The 20,908-nt window shown below is 47.0% G+C and overlaps 1 protein-coding gene across 1 annotated transcript in view; it reads left to right on the forward strand.

Annotated features, from left to right (window-relative positions):
* The first annotated feature begins 486 nt into the window (after nt 1-486).
* MFSD2A (MFSD2 lysolipid transporter A, lysophospholipid) overlaps nt 487-20,908 on the forward strand; it is a 34,217-nt gene continuing 13,795 nt past the window's right edge. Inside the window, exons 1-7 of the mRNA XM_081923203.1 lie at nt 487-880; nt 5,853-5,978; nt 6,911-7,035; nt 13,590-13,713; nt 15,329-15,407; nt 16,990-17,165; nt 18,297-18,387. Coding sequence (XP_081779329.1) covers nt 791-880; nt 5,853-5,978; nt 6,911-7,035; nt 13,590-13,713; nt 15,329-15,407; nt 16,990-17,165; nt 18,297-18,387 — 811 coding nt within the window. The 5' untranslated portion in view covers nt 487-790. The remainder of the gene's footprint in view (nt 881-5,852; nt 5,979-6,910; nt 7,036-13,589; nt 13,714-15,328; nt 15,408-16,989; nt 17,166-18,296; nt 18,388-20,908) is intronic.

Below are 20,908 nucleotides of genomic sequence, written 5' to 3' on the forward strand. Positions count from 1 at the left end.
AGACGTGCCTCTTTTCTTTATTTCAGGAAGCAGTTTGCACCTCCCAAATTTGGGAAGTGCTGGTGCAAGCGATCTGGCAAAGCCTGACGCTTTTAGCAGCAGGGGATACGGACGGGATTAGACCAGTTTAAGAATAATGTCTCAGGGACTTCGGAAAGCCGTGATCACAATGTAAAAACGGCAGGCAGGTGGAGGGGCTAAAATTAGGAGCCGGGATTGTCTGCTTCGGCGAGGAGGAGGCAGGCAGAAGGCGATGGGTAAATTGGGGGTGTTTGCGCCGGCGCAGCCGCTGATTGGCTCTCGCGTTATATTGGGTGGCGCCTCCAATTATGGGCACAGGAGCAAAAGAGGATCAGGGCTGGTGGTGGGTGTGCGCTGGGCAGCTGCCAGCCCCCACCCACCAGCCCTGGGGCGAGGGGAGGGGGCGTGTCTCACGAGTAAGAGGGCGGGGCTCCGCCTGCAAGCGTGCGAATGAAATTCAATCCGCCTCGAGCCGTTCATTCATTCACTTACTTTTGGGCGGCTTCGAGCGGGACCTTCGCCTTGGGAAAAGCGAAAGGAAACGCCACGCTGCTCTGTTCTGGCGAGCGCGCTTATCTGGCCATCAAATACGTGGTGCTGCTTTGTCGACGGGGTACTTTCACCTGCGAAAAGGCAAAGCGAAGAGCAACCAATCGAGCAACAAGGAGAAGAAAAAAGCGAAGGAAGCAAGCAAAGAAGGAAAGGAAAGACCAGCGAAGGGGATCGGGTCAGGGTTTGGGGTTGGTTTTTTTCTTTTTCTTTTTGCCAAATGGCCAAAGGAGAAGGAGCGGAGAGCGTTGCAACTGCGGGTCTTTTGCAGCAAAGTATCTTGAAGCAAGAGGAACTGATACGTCCCAAGGTACTTAAGGAAGAATGTGAGGGGGGGGTCCCCTTTGAGAGGTCGGGCCGGGGCGGGAGTTTAGAAATCCCCAAGGGATTTGAAGCCGCGATCCTCGCTCGCTGGGCTCGGGAGGAGGGGAGTTCCATCGGGCGTTACTCCCGAGGAGTCATGGCTAGGAAGACCGGGGCTGAGTGGATCCGCATGGCTCGATCCGGATGGCCTTTGGGAGTTTCTTCTTCTTCAAAGGGCCGTGCATTGTGTGTGCAAGAGAGAGAAACCGGACTATAGATCCTGCGATTCGCCCCAACGCCGGGATGCGGATCGTGGCGTCAAAGCGATGTGGCAGATCCGAATCCCGTCGGGATTGGAGCGTGGGGGTGGTGACGGGAGGACTCCTTATAAGGTTTATCCGTCCAGATGAGAGGAGGGGAACGGCCCACATCTCGGATGAGGACTGTGGCGGGTTGGAGGCGCTTTGTCCGGGCTGGCTTTTCTCGGGAGGCGCCGGGGCCATTAGTGTGGGCTGAGCTCTCTGCGCGGGACGCTGCGAAGTCTCTCACCGCCTGCTGCGCGAGGGGTGCTGCGCCCCCTGCCTTTCTTCCCCCATAACCTTCGAGTGGTAGTAAATCGGCTCCAAAGGCCTCCGAGCCGTTCAAGTTCATTCATTAGAGACAAGGGCAAACTTTCCTTAAAGGCGCCGCGTTCGCTTTACGCTCGATGGGTGGGGGTCGCTCGCGCTGTTTTAACTTCCTGGCAACTAGAAAAATCAGACTTGTTCCCGCTTTCTCATACGCATTTAAAACATATACATAGCGGAGTGGGAGGTCTAGATGGAAGTAAAGAGGATAGGGAGCATAAAGTAATAATTGATTTATAGGGTGTCCGTACTAATATACAAACTTATTACATTTGTTTTTGTAAGCTAAACTTTGGAGGAAAAGGCTATGTTCCTTCTCCCCCACTGTCGGAGGCAATATTCCTTTGAACACTGAGGATCACAAGTGGGGAGAGTTTTGCTGCTGGTCTTGGCTTTCTATAGGGGATCTGGTTGGTCCCTGAGAACAGGATGCTGGACTAAATGGGCCACTGACCTGATCCAGAAGAAGGACTCTTCCTGAGTTCTAACCATGACTTCCAAGGTGGGATTTTGACCTGTTGGCTTCCTCATGACTCTTGAGGGCAGAGCTGAGAGAAAGCTGGTCAAAAAATAATAGCCCTGAGCACTAAATAAAAACTGCCAGTATTGGTAGTAGATAGTATTGATCCTTATTCCAGGACTCGAAAGGGTATCGTTGAACAGTTTGCTGTATGTTGAATGGGTGCAAAACGTGTGTGGAAATTTCACCTACCCAAGAAGGTTCTTGTGTGAATGAATGAAGTAAGGAGGAGCATAATTTAAGCGGTTTGGAACAGCACATGAACTGCATTACTAGGATTAGAGACAATGACTTTCAGCGAACCCTGGGTTAAAAGCAGAGAAACACAACACATCTTGAATGGGACCAGCCTCTTGTATAAAGCAGGGATGTTAATTTGCAGTGTGTGTGTTTGCCCCCCTATAAGATTTGAAGGTCCACTCATTCAAGCTTGAATTGCAAAAAGTCAATATGCTACAAGAGCATGTGTGGTTGCTTCAGAGTTAGCAATATTATCACTCAACATAGGTCAGAGTTATTAAAAGGGGTGGTGGGATTCTTGCCTTTGGCATGCACGCTTCATACCCATTTTAAAGTGCTCCTGAGGAGCAATTCTATGGAGCCTGCCACACGGCGATGGTGGGGGCGAAAGCACCCCCCACCCCATGAAATGCTTTGCAGGCTTCTTCCAGTGTTAGTTGCAACATCCCTACTGAAGATGTTGACTCCTTGCAACAGAAAGGAAAGGCGAGAAGCACAGAGCTGCCTTGCTCAAGGTTGCCTGTTGTTGAATTAGTATCAGGATTGGCTTCTGATAGTGGAATGCCCAGAACTTACTCCTTGCAAAGGCTTTGGAGACTCACTGTTGCAGCAGCTCCTTGTGCTGTGCTGCATGGGGTGAGAGTAGCTCATAGCTTCCCGCAGGGCACTATTGATGGAGCCCGCCTCCTGGGGAAAGTGTACACCAGTGCCGTTGAAGTACGTGTCTCTTTCAGGGCCTCTCCCTTTCCAATTGCCAATTCCGGGGCTTGGGGGGGTGGGGAGCTGCCCCAGCTGTTCTCCCTGTGAATGCAGCTGTGCCGCTAAACTTGGCAGCTGGATTGCTTTGCAGAATTAGGCTTGTGTTAGTCCACTGGCTCCATTCAAAGCAGTTGGTTTTGCTGCTTTCTAGAGAAGTTTGCTTGTTATCTGTAAACCAATCCCCCTTTGTTAATCTTCTAGATTAAATACGGTCCAGTGGATCCAGGGAGCTGTGCACATTGTTCTTTCCTGCTTCCAAGTTTACTGCATAGATAGATGGAGCAGTTGCATTGCCAGGCAGCCACGTGGAGCTTATGCTGAATAATCTTACTGAAAGAGTAAGGCAGGAAATGTGTGTTTGTGTCTTCCCTGCCCTTCCAATTCAAATCTCACTTCCGCCATAGATTCAGTAGGTAGGCTTTTGTGGGTTGCCACCTGTGTCTCAGCTGTGTCTCATCTGAAAAATGGTGATAGTAATACTAGCCTGCTTTACGGGGCTGCTCTGAAGCTTTTCTGAGGGAGCCCATGGCTTTTCAGTGCTCTGAAGCAAGCAGAGGGAACTTGTGTTGTTGGACTCCAGTTCATATTAGCCCCAGCCAGTGATGAGGAATGGTGGGAGTTCAGCAACATCTGGAGGGCCACAGTTTCCCCATCCCAGCTGCACAGTGCAATGTAGTGATTAAATACAATTGTGGTGCAAACCTATACAGATCTTCTCAGAAGTATATGGAGATCAGTGGGGCTTACTTTCATGGAAGGAAGTGCATTTTAGGAGTGCAGCCTTAAAGAGAGCACTACCACCAGGAAATGGGGACTTGGATCGCAGGTGGTACTTATGATGGAAACAAAGTGGTGCTTCTCTCCAGAAAAGGTTCATATGGCTAAATACTATATATTTGTGGTGGGAGTCCTGGTTTAGATAGCCAGCACCTGCAGATTGTGTGTCATCAGATGCTTCATGGAGAAGAGAACCCATTTTATGTGGGTTTTAAAAAATATCTTTAAGCACTTCATGTAACTGGTTAGAGTACTATTGCATTATCTGACCACAGACTGAACTGTAGCAGGTACATATCTGATCCCTTCCGTGATATTCAGAAGGTTTAAGGCTGCACACCTATCCCAAACTCCATAGGAGTAAACCCCACTGAACTCAATGCATCTTTCTTCTGAGTAGATATTGTGTGTGTGTATGATTAACTGTAAGACCCTGATTCTTGAGAAAGGGAGGGAGCAAACATGATGGATCTCTCTGGATTGTACCTTTAAAGCTGCATACACACTCTACATTCAAAGCTCATTCTTTTTCTCAAGGAATTCTGGGTACTGCGTTTCGCGAAGGGTTGCTGGGAATGGTAACACAGTGAGGGGTAAACCATTGTGCCCAGGATTCTTTGAAGGAAAGAATGGGATTTGAATGTGCTTTAAAGGTAATAGTGTGTACAGTGGTACCTCGAGTTACAAACACCTCAGGTTACAAACTCCGCTAATTTGGAAGAGTTACCTCAAGTCAATAACTTTGCCCCAGCATGAGAACGGAAATCATGTGCTGGCGGCGCAGCAGCAAAAGAGGCCCCATTAGCGAAAGCACGCCTCTAGTTAAGAACAGTGTCAGGTTAAGAATGGACCTCTGAACAAATTAAGTTTGTAACTAGAGGTACCACTGTACACAGCCTTACTTCGGACTACTGCTGCTGCTGATTGGGTGTGAGGTAGGGTTATTCAGTCTTCCAAAGGGCTCGGGGTAGCATAACTGCTCTCGTCTGCATAAAAACCCTGTGAGGTAGGCTTAGTCTGAAAGACTGTGACTGGCCAAAGTTCACCAGGTAGTCTTCCAAGTCCACTGCTCTACCTTTGGGGAGGGCTGCTGCATAGAGAAAGCACCTGCTTTCCGTACAAAGGGTTCCAGGTAATCCCAAGTATTGCCTGATAGACTCCCCTCTGAAACCCTGGAGAGCCACTGGCAGTTGGGAAGGCTAAACTGTGGCTCCCCAGATGTTGTCAGGCTTCAGTCACCCCAACATTAAGAGAACCAGATATAGGCTAGCAGAGGGGAAGCAGTGATCATAGAATCATAGAACGGGAAGGGGCCCTGAAAGTCATCTAGTCCAATCCCCTGCAATGCAGGAATTTCAACATGCATTCCCCCATCCAATTTGAAATCATACCAGACCCTGCTTAGCTTTGCAAATGTGCTAGCATTTGAATGAATGAATGATGATGCTATTGCTGCACCACTAGGAAATTGGTCGGTTCTGAAATCATTACTTGTTTAAGAAGTAGGCTTGTCATGGCCATAGATTTGTATGCCATGATGAGCTTATTAAAAGTAAATATTCTGCAGCCTGTAAATGATGTATAAAATAAACATTTCACCCCACCCCCTGAATAGACAGGGAACAAAAAGACAGGGAGAGTTTTATGTGGTTAGCAGGAAATTAGTGTTGTGGTGTGGAATGCATTGCCACGCACACACAAGCAACACACCCACCCTGGGCAACTTCTGTTGTCCGTCCTTGATGCAACTCCATTGTCCCTTGAGGCAGAGCTGTTTGCAAACGTTGAGTGAGCAATGTAAATCTTTGCTAGTAAGAGTGGGGAGTAGTAAAGCTGTCTGCTCAAATATGCCTTGAGCTAATACAACCAGATATGACACATTGCTTGGAAGTCATTCAAGGCTCTGGACTGATAAATGCAAGAAAGTGATTAAAACAACCACACACAACCTCAACTAGTTGCAAAGTTGTTAGGTTGCCATGCTGTTCCCACAAGAAGCTGAATATGCCCAGGAATGATGGTGGCTAATTTAGTACGTCCTGTCCTCTATTTTCCAGAGAGAAAGCAAAGGAAAGCTATCGATATGCAACAAAGTGTGTTATGCCATTGGCGGAGCGCCCTACCAGATCACTGGCTGCGCCTTGGGCTTCTTTCTACAGATTTACTTGTTGGATGTGGCTCAGGTAAGTCTGACCAGCTTGTATGTTTGCTTTTTGAGGGGTGGCCCAAAGGTGATGGAATGCAGCACTCCACTGAGTAACCTGCAAATTGAAACAGAAAGTTGGCAGGAGAAGGGTTGTCGTTATGCCTGACAGGCTCTTGCATGAAGGCTGCCTTTGGATATACCGTAGCTAACAATATAGCAGAAGAGAGCGGTAAAGTTCTGTTGCTGGAGGAAGGTCCATAGCTTAGTGATGGAGCATCTGCATTGTGTGCAGGAAGTCGCAGGTTCAATCCCTGGCAGGTAGGGCTGGGAAAGACTTCCTGTCTAAATACCCTGGGAGCCACTGTCCATCAGAATAGACAATATTGAGCTAGATGGATCTATGTCCTGACTCGGTATAAGGCAGCTTTCTATATTCCTGCGTAAATTACATTGTTCGCAGGAGTAGCATTTCATGATGCAAGTTCCTCTTCCAAGGAAAATGTGCCCTACTAGCCACCTGGGGCTTGAAAACCCTCCAATTTTTTGATGCCTGCCTGAAGGTTTTTCCAAGCACCTGACAGGCTGCACTTTGGAGCTGCTGGTCTTTGTGTTATGGTGTCTTCTCTCCCCAGTGGGTTACGGTTAGGGGGGTTACGGTTACATCTGGGGGTTATGGTTAGGGGGCGCAAATCCACGGGTTAGGGGGTGCAAATTACTTGCCTTGCCCCGGGTGCTGACAACCCACGCTATGCCACTGTCTCTCCCTGCCTGCTGAGCTTCTGTAATGTGTGGCAGGTCACAAGTTGTTCAAGCTTAGTGGGGGCAGACAAAAGACCACCTGAAATGACAAAGACAAGTGGTGCACTTGGAAAAGCATAACTGATGGAACCTCACCTTGTACTCACGTGCTTCCACACCTTCAGTCTTAAGCTGCTCGACCTGAATTGGATCTCTTCCTCTCCCGCATAGCTGGACCCTTTCTATGCATCCATCATCCTTTTTGTGGGCCGCGCATGGGATGCCATTACTGATCCACTGGTGGGTTTCTTCATCAGTAAAACCTCATGGAGTCGCCTTGGACGCCTGATGCCCTGGTAAGCTGGTTTTTGCCAAAATTAGGGATTTGTAGAGCTAGTCAGTGCATAGTGCTTATCACTATGTTGAGAAGCACATGCATTTGTGAATGGAGTGGGGGCCTGTCTCGGGGCAGATCTTTCATAATACGGCTCCCCATGTGAAGCCAAAATTTGGCAATCTTCTCATATATCTTCTCAATTTTACGCCCCCTTGGCTTAGTCTCCTGTCTAGGGGATACTCCTGAGGCAAACAAGAGGCAGTCCCCCAGTGCAAGAACACATTGCAGCCAAATGGTGCAATGCAGGGGCAGTGAGTGGTGTGGTGAACGTCCTGAGGGCCAGATAGCTAAGTCTGGAGGGCTACACCTGGCTCCCAGGCCAGAGGTTCCCCACTCCTGGTATAGGTGAAAACTGGGGAACAGATCCTTTTAATAATACTGTCATCACTGATAGTCAGAGGCTCCCTGTCATGCAGGGTTGCAGCTCTTTGTGGAGAGAGAACCTTCGAACCACAGCTTTTTCCATCTAGTACTGGAGAGTGTTAATGACTGGAAAGCTTTTGGAACCTGGGCAAACAGCAGCCTTTTCTCCCTTGAGGACTAGGAGAGTGCTGCCACCTCTTTCCTAACAGGCCTGTTTCCAGTACTTGGAGAAATTAGGGAAGAGAGAGGTTGTCTGGAGGGTGGAAATGTGCTTAAATTAGAACTTGCAGTAGGACCAGAAACCATTGTGGCTATTCAGATTCCTATGGATAAAGTGGAACTTCTTGATAAATCAAAGTTGCAGCAAAATAAAGGAAAAAGGGCTAACTAGCACCCTGGGATTTATAAGGAAAAGCATCCTAGGAGACAGCTGCTTGTGTCTGAACTCTCCCAATCCTCTTTCGGCTGACAGACAGCAATAGCTAGTTATGGCTGAGGTATAGTGGCAGCCTCTGAATCTGGGAAGCATTTGCATCTGTTACTAGGATTGCATTGCTCACTGGCTGAAGGGCCTAACGGTGAATAACATATGAAAAAGGGTTGGGCGGGGAGGAGGTGCCCAGGGAGAAATTAGATATGCCTTTCCTTGGTAGGGCATGATTATACTCTCCACCCCACCCTTTGGGGTTCTTAAATTTGCTGGTGCAACTTGGTGCTTTTTGTTTTGCTTCTGTTGGCCTTAAACCCAGGCCCAAAATATCCCTCCCCCACTGCTCTTGCCTTTGCTGAGCTTCCAGGACTGGAATAAAGGGCGGGTGTCTGCCCAGCCAGCATGCGATGATGCTATTTGGGTTCAGTCCAGGAAAGGCCAGTCAGAAGCCAGAAAAAACTCCTGTTGGCGTCTCACATAGACTGGAGGGGCCTACAACAAAATGTTGCTGTGTGGATACCTGTCAGTGTACCTGTCAGGGTACCTGTCAGTGAACTGGGCCCCCTTTCATGTAATTCCATTTCATTCCCATCTCCTATCCCCTTCCCCACTTCGCCTCCTCATTTTCTGGGTCAGCTTTCTGCTCACTGCTTATTGGGTTGTTCTCTGGGTTGTCCTTGTGGTGGTGGTTTTGGTACTTCTGCAGGCCTTAGGGTCCGTATGTCTATTCCCACCCCCCACTCCCTGAAGTATGCCATCTGTGGGGAGGGTACTTCTGTTTTCGCTGTATAGGGATTGGCTATTGGAGAAGCAGTTAGCCACTGATATACTGTTTCACAGCGATGGAATACAGTCGTACCTCGGAAGTCGAACAGAATCCGTTCCGGAAGTCCATTCAACTTCCAAATCACGGCTTCTGATTGGCTGCAGGAAGCTCCTGCAACCAATCGGAAGCCCCATAGGATGTTTGTGTTCCGAAAGAACGTTCGAAAACTGGAACACTCCCTTTTGGTTTTTGATCGTTTGGGAGCCAGAACGTTGTGACTCCCAAGGCGTTTGGGAGCTGAGGTATGACTGTAATGGGATTTATACCCCAACATACTCTGGAGTGCCCAGGCTCCCCATGTTAGCGGTATATAATATAGATCCTCATTGGCTTTTTATGATATGCTAATAAAATGCTGGCCAGGATGTCAGCAGGAAGTGGGTGGGGGCTAATTAAATTTGTTGGGAGTAGGGGACTAGTTTATTCTTGGGAAGCAAAAAGAATTCTGCAGTTAGGAAAGTGGCTCAGCCAGATACCTTTGTTGGCATTAGTAAATATGACTCACAAAGACAAAAGGGTGTCAGTAGTGTTTGGAATGTGTTAACGAATATGTAGAAACAAATGTGACTTCATCTTCACCTGTACATGATCTCATGGAAAACTTTTGTAAGCGGGCCCATTGCAGAACAGAAAGCAGAACACCCTCGCTGTGACATTGTCTAGCCCATTGTTAAGCTAGAACTGATTCTTTTAAACCTATTTTAGTAATAACTTGCCTGGCAATTTATTGCAGCTGAGATATTTCTGGGCAAGGCTTCCTGCAGTTGAGTTGAAGTTTGTGTGAGTCTGCTTAATAGCTTCCATAGCACCAGTGCTTCTCCCTCACTTTTGCATCTCGGATGGTGAGTTGCAAATACAGTATTGAAAGTCCAGAATAGCAACATGTCAGAGAGCAGTTAAGTTTAGTGATTTCTGATGTGGTAAGTGGGCTGAGCAGATGGCTTATGAGGTCGTGTCCTTATCAACCTGAGTCGGCTTGCTTCTCTCTAAAATTGGCTCCCTCTCCATCGCACGTCTCCCCAGTCAGGCTTGCAGGGAGAAGGGCTCGCTCCTGCGATGCAATCCTGTCCACATCTCCTTTGAAATAAGTCCCACTGTCTTTGATGGGGCTTAGCATGCAAAGGCTTGTAGCCTTATTCTAATATTGCCCACAACATCTTTAGCATGTTCTCCGCAGTGGCTTTTGGGCGTCTTCCCTCTGCAAGAAGTAGCCACAAGGAGAAACACAGGTGTGGGTGGGTGTTTCTGGAACACCCGCTCAAATTGCAGACGTTGACTGTGAGGACCCTAGAAGGTGCCCCATTAAGATTTGCAGGGGTTCTGTGGTAGGTGATTGAAGACTTCTCTGTACAAGTGGTAAACCAAGAACAAACCTTGGTTACAGCTCATGGTTTGTCTGGCCTCAGTTTGGTTCTGGTAGCAGCAGAAGAAGCACTGTGGCTGCGATCTTTGCTTAGGAAACTTGCTCATTTGTGCTAAGCTGTGGTTTAGCACAGCATTTCATGAAAACTGAGCCAGGGTTTTACTACTCAATAATAATATTGGGCGGTATTATTATTGCTTGTTACTGTGTTATGTATCTTTGTGTTTTTTACATTGTAAACTGCCCTGTGCTCCTAGGATGAAGGTTGGTATAGAAATAATGATAAATAAAACACTAATAATAATACAGCGAAAATTTTGCTTTAAAAAACTTCAACATGGAAGCAAGGCTTACTTTTGAAAAATCTGCTTTAATTTTTTTTAAAAATTAGTATCTCCTCTCCCCCTCCCGCCCCCGCCTCACACTTTCCATTCTGATTTGAAGCCGAGCTGAAAATCAAACTCTTTCCCTTTCCCCAAGAGCAGCGTGTGTGGAAGGAAGCTATTTCACACATGGCAGAGGAAACGGTTAAAGCCGGTGGGCGGGGAAGGAGAAGAGATTGCAGTGGAACACACCATCGGAGCTCAGCCAATGGAGAGCCAGGGTGTGTGCCTGTCTAGCCTGTTTCATATATCTCTGCGGATCAGCGGGTGGGGGTTACTAGAAGTCAAACCGCTGGGAGACTCTTAGAATGGGTTGGAGAGGAGGAAACGATGAAGCTGGCCGTCCGGTCTTGAACTCTGTAGCAGTCATTCTTGCTAAAAAGGTGTTTTACAAGGGGATCTCCACAAGGGCATCCCCACTCTATGCTGTGGACGCTCCTCCACTTTCCGCACCACTATCAAGCTATGTAGAGTTTATGGGGATTTTTTTAAAAGCCCAGGGGCTAGAGGAAGGCTATGCAAATACTGAGTATCTAGAAACAGTTCAGAATATCAGGACGCTTGTGATTGTCTTAGTGTCCTACACACGTCACCTTTCCTTTCCGCGTCATGGGAATTGGCGTGCTGTGGGGCAAAATGCCCATGAGTCATATTAAAATAATTTCTCTCTCTCTTCCGTCTGCCTCCCTTGCCAGAGGGATGAATTTAATTTTCGGCCACATGGCTGCAGCCTCCAAAAGAGAAATGAGATTCCTAAGAATTCTACCAGGATTGCCCATGCCCGTTTATTATTATTATGCCCACATAATATGCACACAGAAACCTTTTTTAAAAAAAGAAAAACTAATTCAGACTTGCTCTCCACAACAGCTCTTGTTACCCTTGCACTCACTTAACAGTGGGGCAGTTCCTGCCCCACATAGTCCTTACAATCCATGTGAAGCAAGACTAGTGGGCACAGCCCCCTAGCTATTGGTCACATGGCATCACAATGACATCAAGTGCAAAGAGCTTTGAAGTGCTAAAGTTGGGACTTCAAAGCCCCTTTCAAGGCACTTCTAAAACTTGTTTTCCCAGGGGTTTCCATTCAAATCCATCCTTGAATCAGGAAGGGGTTTGTATGGAATCTTGCTCATTTCAGCTATACTGCTACATGAGAAACATTCATGCACAGCCAGCACAGGATTTATCCTCCCCCTCCTGCCCATCAGATAACTGAAGTCAGTTGAAGAATGGGTGGGCGTTTTCTGGGGAAAGTTGCCTCTCAGACCAACTCAGACCCCCTGGAGAGCCAAGGCTGGCCTACAAGCTGGAGGTTTTGAGAATGCAGAAAGTCCAAATGACAGTACACACATTTCTAGCATGTACAGTCCACAGAGAAGTCCTACACAAAGGCTTATTGAACTGAATGAGAACTGCACTGAGAGAACAGTAAATGTGTTCTTGCAAGGCTCCTCTTCGTTTTAACCATGGCAGAGGAGAGGGGGTGTTGTGCTTGGGTCTGTCTGTCTGGCTTGCTTGCTTCCTGCAGACAACTGGCGCGCCATTGTGAGAATGGGATGTTCGATTACTGGCTTGATCTAGCCGGCTTCTCTTACGTTCACCAGGTCCTTTCCTGTAGAAGGATTTATTCCTAGGGAATAAATGGAAATCTTCCCCTTTGTCTCTTCACCCCAATCCCCGCCTTCCGTCTCTATGTACTCCTCTGTCCTGTTGATAACGTATCCTTGCTACAGAGAATGTGCATACAGCAACGCATTCTGGTTTCCTGGAGGACCAGCGACAAGAGGCGTTGAATGATAAAGAACTAGGTTTCCAGTTAAGGGCGAAAGCTGTAGCCCAAGTTGCCTATGTTGCAGGATACGCCACTGCTTTCCAGCATGCCGCCTGCATTCCCCCCCCCCCCCGGATTTTTATTTGTTCTGGGGTGTATGTAGATCTTTAGCTTGTTTGGGGGAGGAATTCTGAGCATTGTCAGTTGTCCTTCTGTGAAATGCATACTGTATCTTGTGTAGATATAAACCTACCTGAGTTGACTAGCTTGCAGAAATATTTGGCCTTTTAAGCCACACTTATTTATGCTAGTTTTCTGTGGCTTACAATAGGCTGGCGACCTACACCTAATTCTTTGTCACTGGATGGCCAAGTGGCTGTTTAAAACTCTGTCTTATCATGTGGTCCTGCGTGGGAAGTAGATACACAAAGAAAGCCAGTTCACTTCTCTTTTCTGAGTGAGGGAGGTAGTGAATTCCTCTCTTTGGGTGGAGAAGGTGGCACTTTAGTTCCTTGGTTTAGCTTTCCTCGCCTCACACGCACAGCATGTAGACTTCCCCTGCCTCCCTTCCAGTCCTGCAAAATGCTTAACTCCTCCTGAAGCAGACGGACCTTCTTGCCAAATCTCTGCTTTGTTGCTCATAACAGGTTCTAAAGCTCAGCAGGCCTGCTCCTGCTGCCTCATTGAGGGGGACTCTGTGATCAAAGCCCCACTACACAAAACCTTACTCAGCTCTTTATGCTCTCTGGAACTTTGCCTCTTCTCTCTTTCTCTCTCTCTTGTTTCTCACTCTCTTCTCCTACCCACCCAATCCCGCCCAAGCACTGACAAGCCTGGAATTATAAGCTTGTAGGACTGCAAGCTGAATCTGAAGGTCATCTAATCCCTTGGAGCTGAACCAAGGGTTCTGACCATGAGGCGGGGCTCACAGGGATACATACCGCAGCCATACAGTGAAGAGAATGACAATTATACTTGGCTTTGTTTTCAGTTGTCTAAGCGTTTCCCAAGGATCGTGTCAGTATTTGCTTCCTAAAAGTAGGCCAGTATAATTATCCTTTATGATTCAGGTCAGGGACTTGGATTTGGTGGCTTTTCCAAGGCGGCCTAGTAAGTTCACGACTGACATCAGCTTTAACTCCTCCGTGGTAATGAGAACTGCTGTGGCCCCCAGCAGCCATTGAAAGGAACAGGAAGGTGAAAACCCTCTTAGGTCAAGACCAATAGAACTTCTGCAGAGGTGGTCAATGGGCTACGTCCCTTGCATTTAAAACCAGACTAATTGGTATCAAATTGTACTTTTTCTCTTCCTTTTCCTCTCTCCAAACCCCAAACTATATAAAGTTTTTCTCATCTTGCTTTACTTTTCAACAGGATTATATTCTCCACTCCTTTTGCTGTGATCTCCTACTTCCTGATATGGTTTGTGCCCGACATCTCTCAAGGCCAAGTGATGTGGTATCTCTTTTTCTACTGCATCTTCCAGACCCTCGTGACAGTGAGTCCCTCATCTTCTTGTGCACAGCCTGCATTTTGTTTTTGAGCAAGGGTGGGAAACTTCCAGCCCACAGGCCAGATTTGGCCCACCAGGCCATTTCCCCCAAAACTGCACCTCATTTAGCTCACACCCGACATCATATGTGATGTGGCCAGACCAGCTGCGGAACTGAATTCCCCCTGGGGCAACTTGATCGTATATCACCGATGCCTGCAGAAAGTGGCTTTGCCAGTTCTCTGCTTAGTGTGCTTTGCAGAACGTAGGTCTGGCAGAGCCCTTGCAATGTACTTACCAAGTGCAAGAGTTCCTTCCTTCAGTTGGCACTGCTAGCAGAGGGACTCGGGAGTGGTTTCACCAGTGATATGTCGCTGAGTGAAACCGCCATCCCACCCTGCCCTCATACGATGGAGAGGGAGGAACAAGCTGTATTGGTGAGGTGCCAATACAGCTTGTTCCTCCCTCTGCATCTTTAAACTGCACAGCTGCCCTTGCCTCAGTTGAGCAGTTAAAGGAGCCCCCAGTCCAGTGCTGGCTCCCGCAAGCCAGTGGTGGCTCTGTGAAACTGCTCAGCTGAGGGGAGCGCGGTTGCTGCTCCCCACAGCGAGCAGTTAAAGGAGCCCTGATGGTCTGGCCGCTCGTGTGAGCGCCCCAGGACTGTCTCAGCTGGGAGGGGGCATTCCCTCCCCCAGCTGAGCAGCGAAAACAAGCTGCATTGTCCCAGCCTGCGAGCCTGGGTGAAACCGCCTTGGTGAGAGCTGGGGCAGTTTCACCTAGTGTCTCTCAGGCAAAGGCCAATGCATCTTTTTTTCAACATCATGGTATATCGCCAAACCACAAAGTTCGGCTGGTGATAAACCACGATGTTGAAAAGCTGATATCGCCCAGCCCTAATCTTAAATAATAAAACTGAACAAGTGTGCATTGTATGAAGGTGTGTGTACGTTGGTCTTGTTTGCCTCTAAGCACCAGGCCCTCAGCAGGTCCGTGAGCCATTGGCTGCCTGTCTGCAGCAACTGCACCACAGAGCAGGGGCGGGGGGGGGGCAGAGGATGCTTCAGAGACCAAATATGCTATTGGCCCCTGGCACACTGGGGGGGGGGGGAATGCCAGCCCACCACATCAGATAGTTTGAAAAATGGTGATATAAAACTTTCTATAAATGGGAAAAGTCTAGTCTAGTACCATTGAGAACGATTTAAGGCCCTTTCTAGCTAGGCATGTGCTTGCCACATGTTGTTGTGTCTCTTGGTCTGGTTTTCATATTTAAATGCCTGAGGAGGAGGGGTTCCTGCTTGCCATAAGACGGGATCCCGGTAGATCTAGACAATGGAAGTTGGGCAGATTTTTGCAGGTTGAGCGTTCCCTAAAGTTACCCTGTCTTATTTTGAGGGCTTGGCCTGTCCAGTAGGGGGTTTATCCTCTTCAGGTTGGGAAGCTCAGCACGCGTCAGGCCCCGAAGCCTTGCTTAACTCTTCTTCTACATCACCCCATTCCCACCACACCCTCCTAAAATAGCATCCACTTCGCATTCGCTTCTCCTTTTGAATATTGTAATTGCAGGTTGGACAAGGATATGTGTAGTCTGACTTCCTTATTTGCTTGTTCTCCTCTGCAGTGTTTCCATGTTCCGTACTCGGCCCTCACCATGTTCATTAGCAGGGAGCAGAGTGAGCGAGATTCTGCCACTGCCTACCGTAAGAACCGCCACTTCCTTGAATGTTGAAATGCTTCGGCTCCTTTCGTTTGAGAGTCTGTCTACTCCTTCCCCCCACCCCCTGCCCTCTTGCTCCAGCTAATTGTGTTTTAACTGTGAATTGCTGGGACTTCAGCATGAAATTTGCTCATATGCCCCGCTCAGTTGCATGTAGAGGCTTGAAATTTTGGGTGTGTGCCTCTGGTTTCTATGGCTGGAGGTCTATACGTTTGCTGATGATGCAGCGTCATCGTTGTTACGTGCAGTAAGGTGTGCATTTGAGTGGAAGCAACTTGCTGAAAAGAAGAGAGACTTTTCAGGCTGTTCCTGTCTACTTTGGTGTGTTTACTTAAGACAGGAAGAACACACCTTTGCAAAGCTTGTGCTCAGTGCCTAGTGATCGTGGATGAATTATGCAGGACAGTTAGGAAAACACAGGGCAGGAGCATTCAAAAGATTTTTTTCCCCAATGGAAATTGGACATTAAGATTCCCGGGTTGTGAATAATTAGCTTTTCAGAAATCTCTCCTCTCAGCATATCTGTACAGGTGATCTATTTGTCCCACACTTCTGCTGTCTCCCAAATTTCAGGAAGTTCAGCACTGTTAAGTTCCTTGGAATGGATGCAAATCAGTCTCTCATTACAAAAATAAATATTTGCATTGATCTGGGGCTGTTCTGCACATTAGTCAGAACAGCCCCAGATGAATAGAACTATGGGGCAATAGAACTCTGGCTGTGCCACTTAGAAAGGTAGGGGACGTGTTATGGGGAGGGAATTCACATACCTCACTTGCAATCTTCCAATATGCAATAAAGTAGGCCACTCAATTTTTCCCATGGGGGAGCATTAAAAATTAAATTCTTTGCTCCCACTACAGTGGTAATGTCCAGATTTTACCTCTTAATAAGTAGAAGAGTTATTTTCAACAATTTTAATATTTAGACCAGAGACCAAAATGTAACCTCACTCAAGAGGAGCTTTTGAGCAACTGCAAGAAAAGGCTGAGGCTCAGAGGCAGTTCACATTCCTCATGGATCCAATTTTCCTTTTACATTATGAAGGAATTCTACCTCTTGACTAGGAAATGAGGGGCTGAATTCTGTTCATGTTTATTTACTATATTTATTTATTGACCATATTTGTTTCCTGCATTTCTTCCAAACTCAAGACAGCATACTTAATTCTTCTCTATTTTATCATCCCAACAACCCTGTGAGATAGGTTAGGTTAGACTGAGCAATGGTCACTGGCCCAAGGTCATCTGGTTATCTTCGTGTCAAAGTGGGGTTTTGAACCTGAGTCGTCTTGGTCCAAACATCTACACCCCACCGGGTATTTGGGAATATCCATTTTAAGTAGATGCTGACTTGGAAATAGCTTCCCAGGAGACTGTTGGGAGATGACTGAATACCTTTTGCAAAATAGGCTCCGTTGCTAAGTGGGTTAAACCAGAAATGGGCTTGTTTAGCCAACTTGTGACAGTTAAACTTGCTGGGTGAGCTAGGTTTTCATACGCCATTTCTGGCTCAACAGTACACTTATTAGCCCTAATCACCGCTTGTGCATCCCTTTCCTGCAGGCATGACAGTGGAAGTGCTTGGGACCGTCCTGGGAACAGCCATCCAAGGGCAAATTGTGGGCAAAGTGGGCACGCCTTGCATTCCAGACCCGCTCTTGTTGAACATTGGCAATACTTCTTCAGTGGCCATGGAAGAGGTCAACATCACCCATGACACTGGCTCACTCACGGACACGGTACAGATCCCTTTTGAGCATTCCCTAATCCCACTTGGTTGGGATAATATAGTAAGGGGTTTAGCAGAAGCCCATGGCTGCAGAGCTGGGCTGGAGAGAGAACTCTTCCTCCTCCTGCTTCTTTGTCAAGAAGCCCATCTAGTAGCCAGGCTGAATACGCACTGATGCTCCAGGTTCAGAGGGGGCGGCATGCCTCCAAATGCCAACTGCTAGGCAGCAGCAAAAGGAGAGAGAGCTCTTGGCTACATGTCTTGTTTGTGGGCTTCCCAGAGACACATATTTGGCCACTGTGTGGAATAGGATGATGGACTACAAAAGGGATGTGAAATTTGCATCTCTCCAGCTTGTTGGACTTCATTTCCCATCAACCCCAACCAAAACACTTTCTCAGTGACGGTGGTTGATGGGAGTTGTAGTCCAATAACATCTGAAGGGCCACAGGTTCCCCATCCTTGGACCAGATGAACCTTTGGGTTCTTACGTTCTTATGCAAGGTTTCTTTTGCCTTCATTAAATTGAACTTTGCCATAGGACCATTCTTAACTGGAGGTGCAGCAATCAAACCCGATGCTGTTTCTTGATGCTTTAATACTGCCCTCCCATTGGATTCCAGGTCAGTTTATATGAAAGGAAAGCTACACTTTCATCTCAGCCTGTTCATAGTGCTAATTAATGTGCTTTGGGCAAAGAGCAAAATACAGATGTAATAATAATTAAAAGCTGTTGGGGTTTCCTGGAATGGTGACTTTGGTTTTACTCCATTGTCAGGCAAGCATATGATGGCCTGTTTTGCGCGTCACACCATGCCAAACCATGGTTTAGCAAGAGCATAGAGCCTTCAGGTGAACCAGAAGCTGTAACCAAGGTTTGCCCTATGGTTACAGCTTAAGTTTTGTTTGGAAGCACTGACTAAACCATAAGCCCAGACTTGGAGAAACGCGCCAAGCCATGGCTTAGCTCAGCATTTCGCAACTCCCAGAGCAGCCAGGGAGAAGCAAAGCCACCACAATCTCCTCTCCTGACGCCCACATGCTCATTCATTTGTGCCAAGCCATTCTGGAAAACAGCACCTCTCATCTGGATGTTCCATCTTTGTCTCCCACCCCAACCTTGTTTCCTATCCTTGTACAGAGAAATGCCTACATGATTGCAGCTGGTGTCATCGGTGGGATATATATTCTTTGTGCTATCGTCTTATCTGTGGGTGTTCGAGAAAGACGAGGTGAGCAAGGACAGCTTAAGTGACCTCTGCAAAGTGGGTGGAAGGGGTGGGCTCTAAAAGGTAAAGGCCAGGCATAATCTGCCAAGAAATCAACTTGCTTGTGACAAAGATGGATGCAAGTTGAGTAGTGCAGAATTGATACTGGCTCCCAAAGGAGTCCATCGAAACCTGCCTTTTACTTCATCTAGCTGAGTATTATTATTGTTTTATTATTATTATTATTATTATTATTATTATTATTATTATTATTATTATTATACTGCTTAACACCGTAGTGTCTACTCTGACTGCCAGCAGTGCTCCATTGTTTTTGACGGGGTGTTTTTCCCCAGCCCAACCTGGAGATGCTAGGGATTGAACCTGCAGCCTGTTTAATGCAAACTGTGTGCTCTGGCACTGACCTCGGTTCCCCTCCCATTACTTACACAGACCTATTTTAAATATGTAACAACCAAACCATGGTTTGGCTTTCATAAGCGCATTTCCACTCACATGCATTCCTCTTCTGTTCCACCCACCTCATACTTCCAATTCATAGAGTTTTTTCTGGTTTGAGAGAACTAGGATTATCCATGAAACATTCTGTGCACTCCTAATGTGCTGTATAAGCATCTGATCTCTTCCCCCCCCCCACCTACTAGAAAAAAGAGACATGCTTTGTCTTTTCTTCCCATTGGGCATGTAATCAGGCTAGTTTGATAGTTGCAAAATAATCTACTCCTTGCCTCTTGGGGTGGATGTCCTTATTGTGCCTCTTTGTACATGGGCCAATCCCTTTTAATACATGGGCTGACTTCAAGGCAGCAAATGACACACAGGGCAAGAATTTCCATTGCAAGAATTTCCCGTTGCATAAACCAAGCGTCACCTATGCAACTCCAGCTCCTTGTGGAAAAGCCCCTGACTTTTGCTGGTTGAAACCAGCCATTGGGGAGGGATGCTGGCTCTTGTGATCTTTGTTCTGCATTCTCAAAGGCCTCCTTGTCACTCAAGTTCCTCTTGAGGTTTATAATCCACTCAGCCTCAAGGTGTGCTAGAGGCCACATTTGCAGGGGGCTTATCAAAAGAATCACCCACATCTATGAAATATTGTCCCTCTTCTTAGGTAACTAAGCCTATCATCACCCAAACACTCCACATTCGTGAAATGATAGTTAGCTAGCTTTCAAGGGGAAGTCCTGCCAGTCTTGCAATCCATCTGTCAACAGTCCTAAACTTACGATGGAGAGGAGGTTTTACTGACAAGGAGATTTCCCTGATAGGTTTGCTTGCTTGCTTGCTTGCTTTTTCTTCCCCCCCCCCCCAACATGATGCAATAGAGTCCCGGACAAATTGTAAAATAGACTTGTTAGCCTAAATACAGTTGTACCTTGGTTTTCGAACAGCTTAGTTTTGACTCTTGAATGCCGCAAACCCGAAAGTGACTGTTCCAGTTTGCGAACTATTTTTGGAAGCCGAAAGTCCAAATGCCTGCAGCCAATCAGAAGCCGTGCTTTGGTTTCTGAACATTCTGGAAGTCAAACAGACTTCCGGAACAGATTCTGTTGAACTTCCAAGGTACGACTGTAGTGAGTAGGGCTGAGGGGGAATATATATCCAAAATATGCAAGTAATGGAAGTATCAAAGAGCAAGCGCCTTGGCCATCAGAATATATTGCAAAGGCATGGAAATTCCCTTTGCTGTATTCCACCCGAAAGGTTTCAAGCTCTGGTTTTAAGCTGCTAAACTGGAACCTAATGGAAGGGCCATGAATCCGTTGCCAGGTTCAATCCCTGGCATCTCCATGTAGGGTTGGGAGGGAATCCTGAACCCCAGGAGAGCCCCTGCCAGTCAATGTGGACAATACTGATCTAGAAGGACCCCTGGTCTGACTCGGCAGTTTCCTGTGTTCCTAATTCATTTGCTGACTTGAGCTTATAGGAACTGGGAACGATTTGCTCACTGCAGAAAAGAAGTTGTCTTTCTCTATGCCTATGCAAATTCATTACCGTTCTCTGTAGAGATACCTTATTTTCTAATCCACATACATAGCATTCTGAGGGCTGCCCCTTCTTGCTTTCTCTCTCTCGCTAAAATTTAGCAACGCATAAGCTACAATTCCACAGTAGGGTGGATATACGGTAGGATCTGATAGTGGGGGGTCAGTGTTTAGCTCTTAGGAGATGACAGCCACTAGCCCTTATACAGCAATGATACTGTGGGAAGCATGTTAGGGAGGTGGCTGAGCAATCTTTTCCTTGGCTTGGCCTTGGGCTCCTTGCTCCTCATAGCCAGATCCTAAAACCAGGAGCAAAATGATGAAATGACACAAAACAAGTTAAATAATGAAGGCATTGTAAGGCATTCGTTCATAGCATTTTATTTTGCATTCAAATTTATTTATGGTATTTACGTATATCCCAACTAACCAGTGTGTTCTAGACAATTCACTAAATCAAATAGGAATATAAGAATCAAAACAAAATTTGCACCAGCATGTAAGTGGTGTAAGGCCTGTCTGAAGATGCTTTGATGGGAAAT

Source organism: Podarcis melisellensis, assembly GCF_964234715.1.
Source record: "Podarcis melisellensis genome assembly, chromosome: 8".
Lineage (NCBI taxonomy): Eukaryota > Metazoa > Chordata > Lepidosauria > Squamata > Lacertidae > Podarcis > Podarcis melisellensis.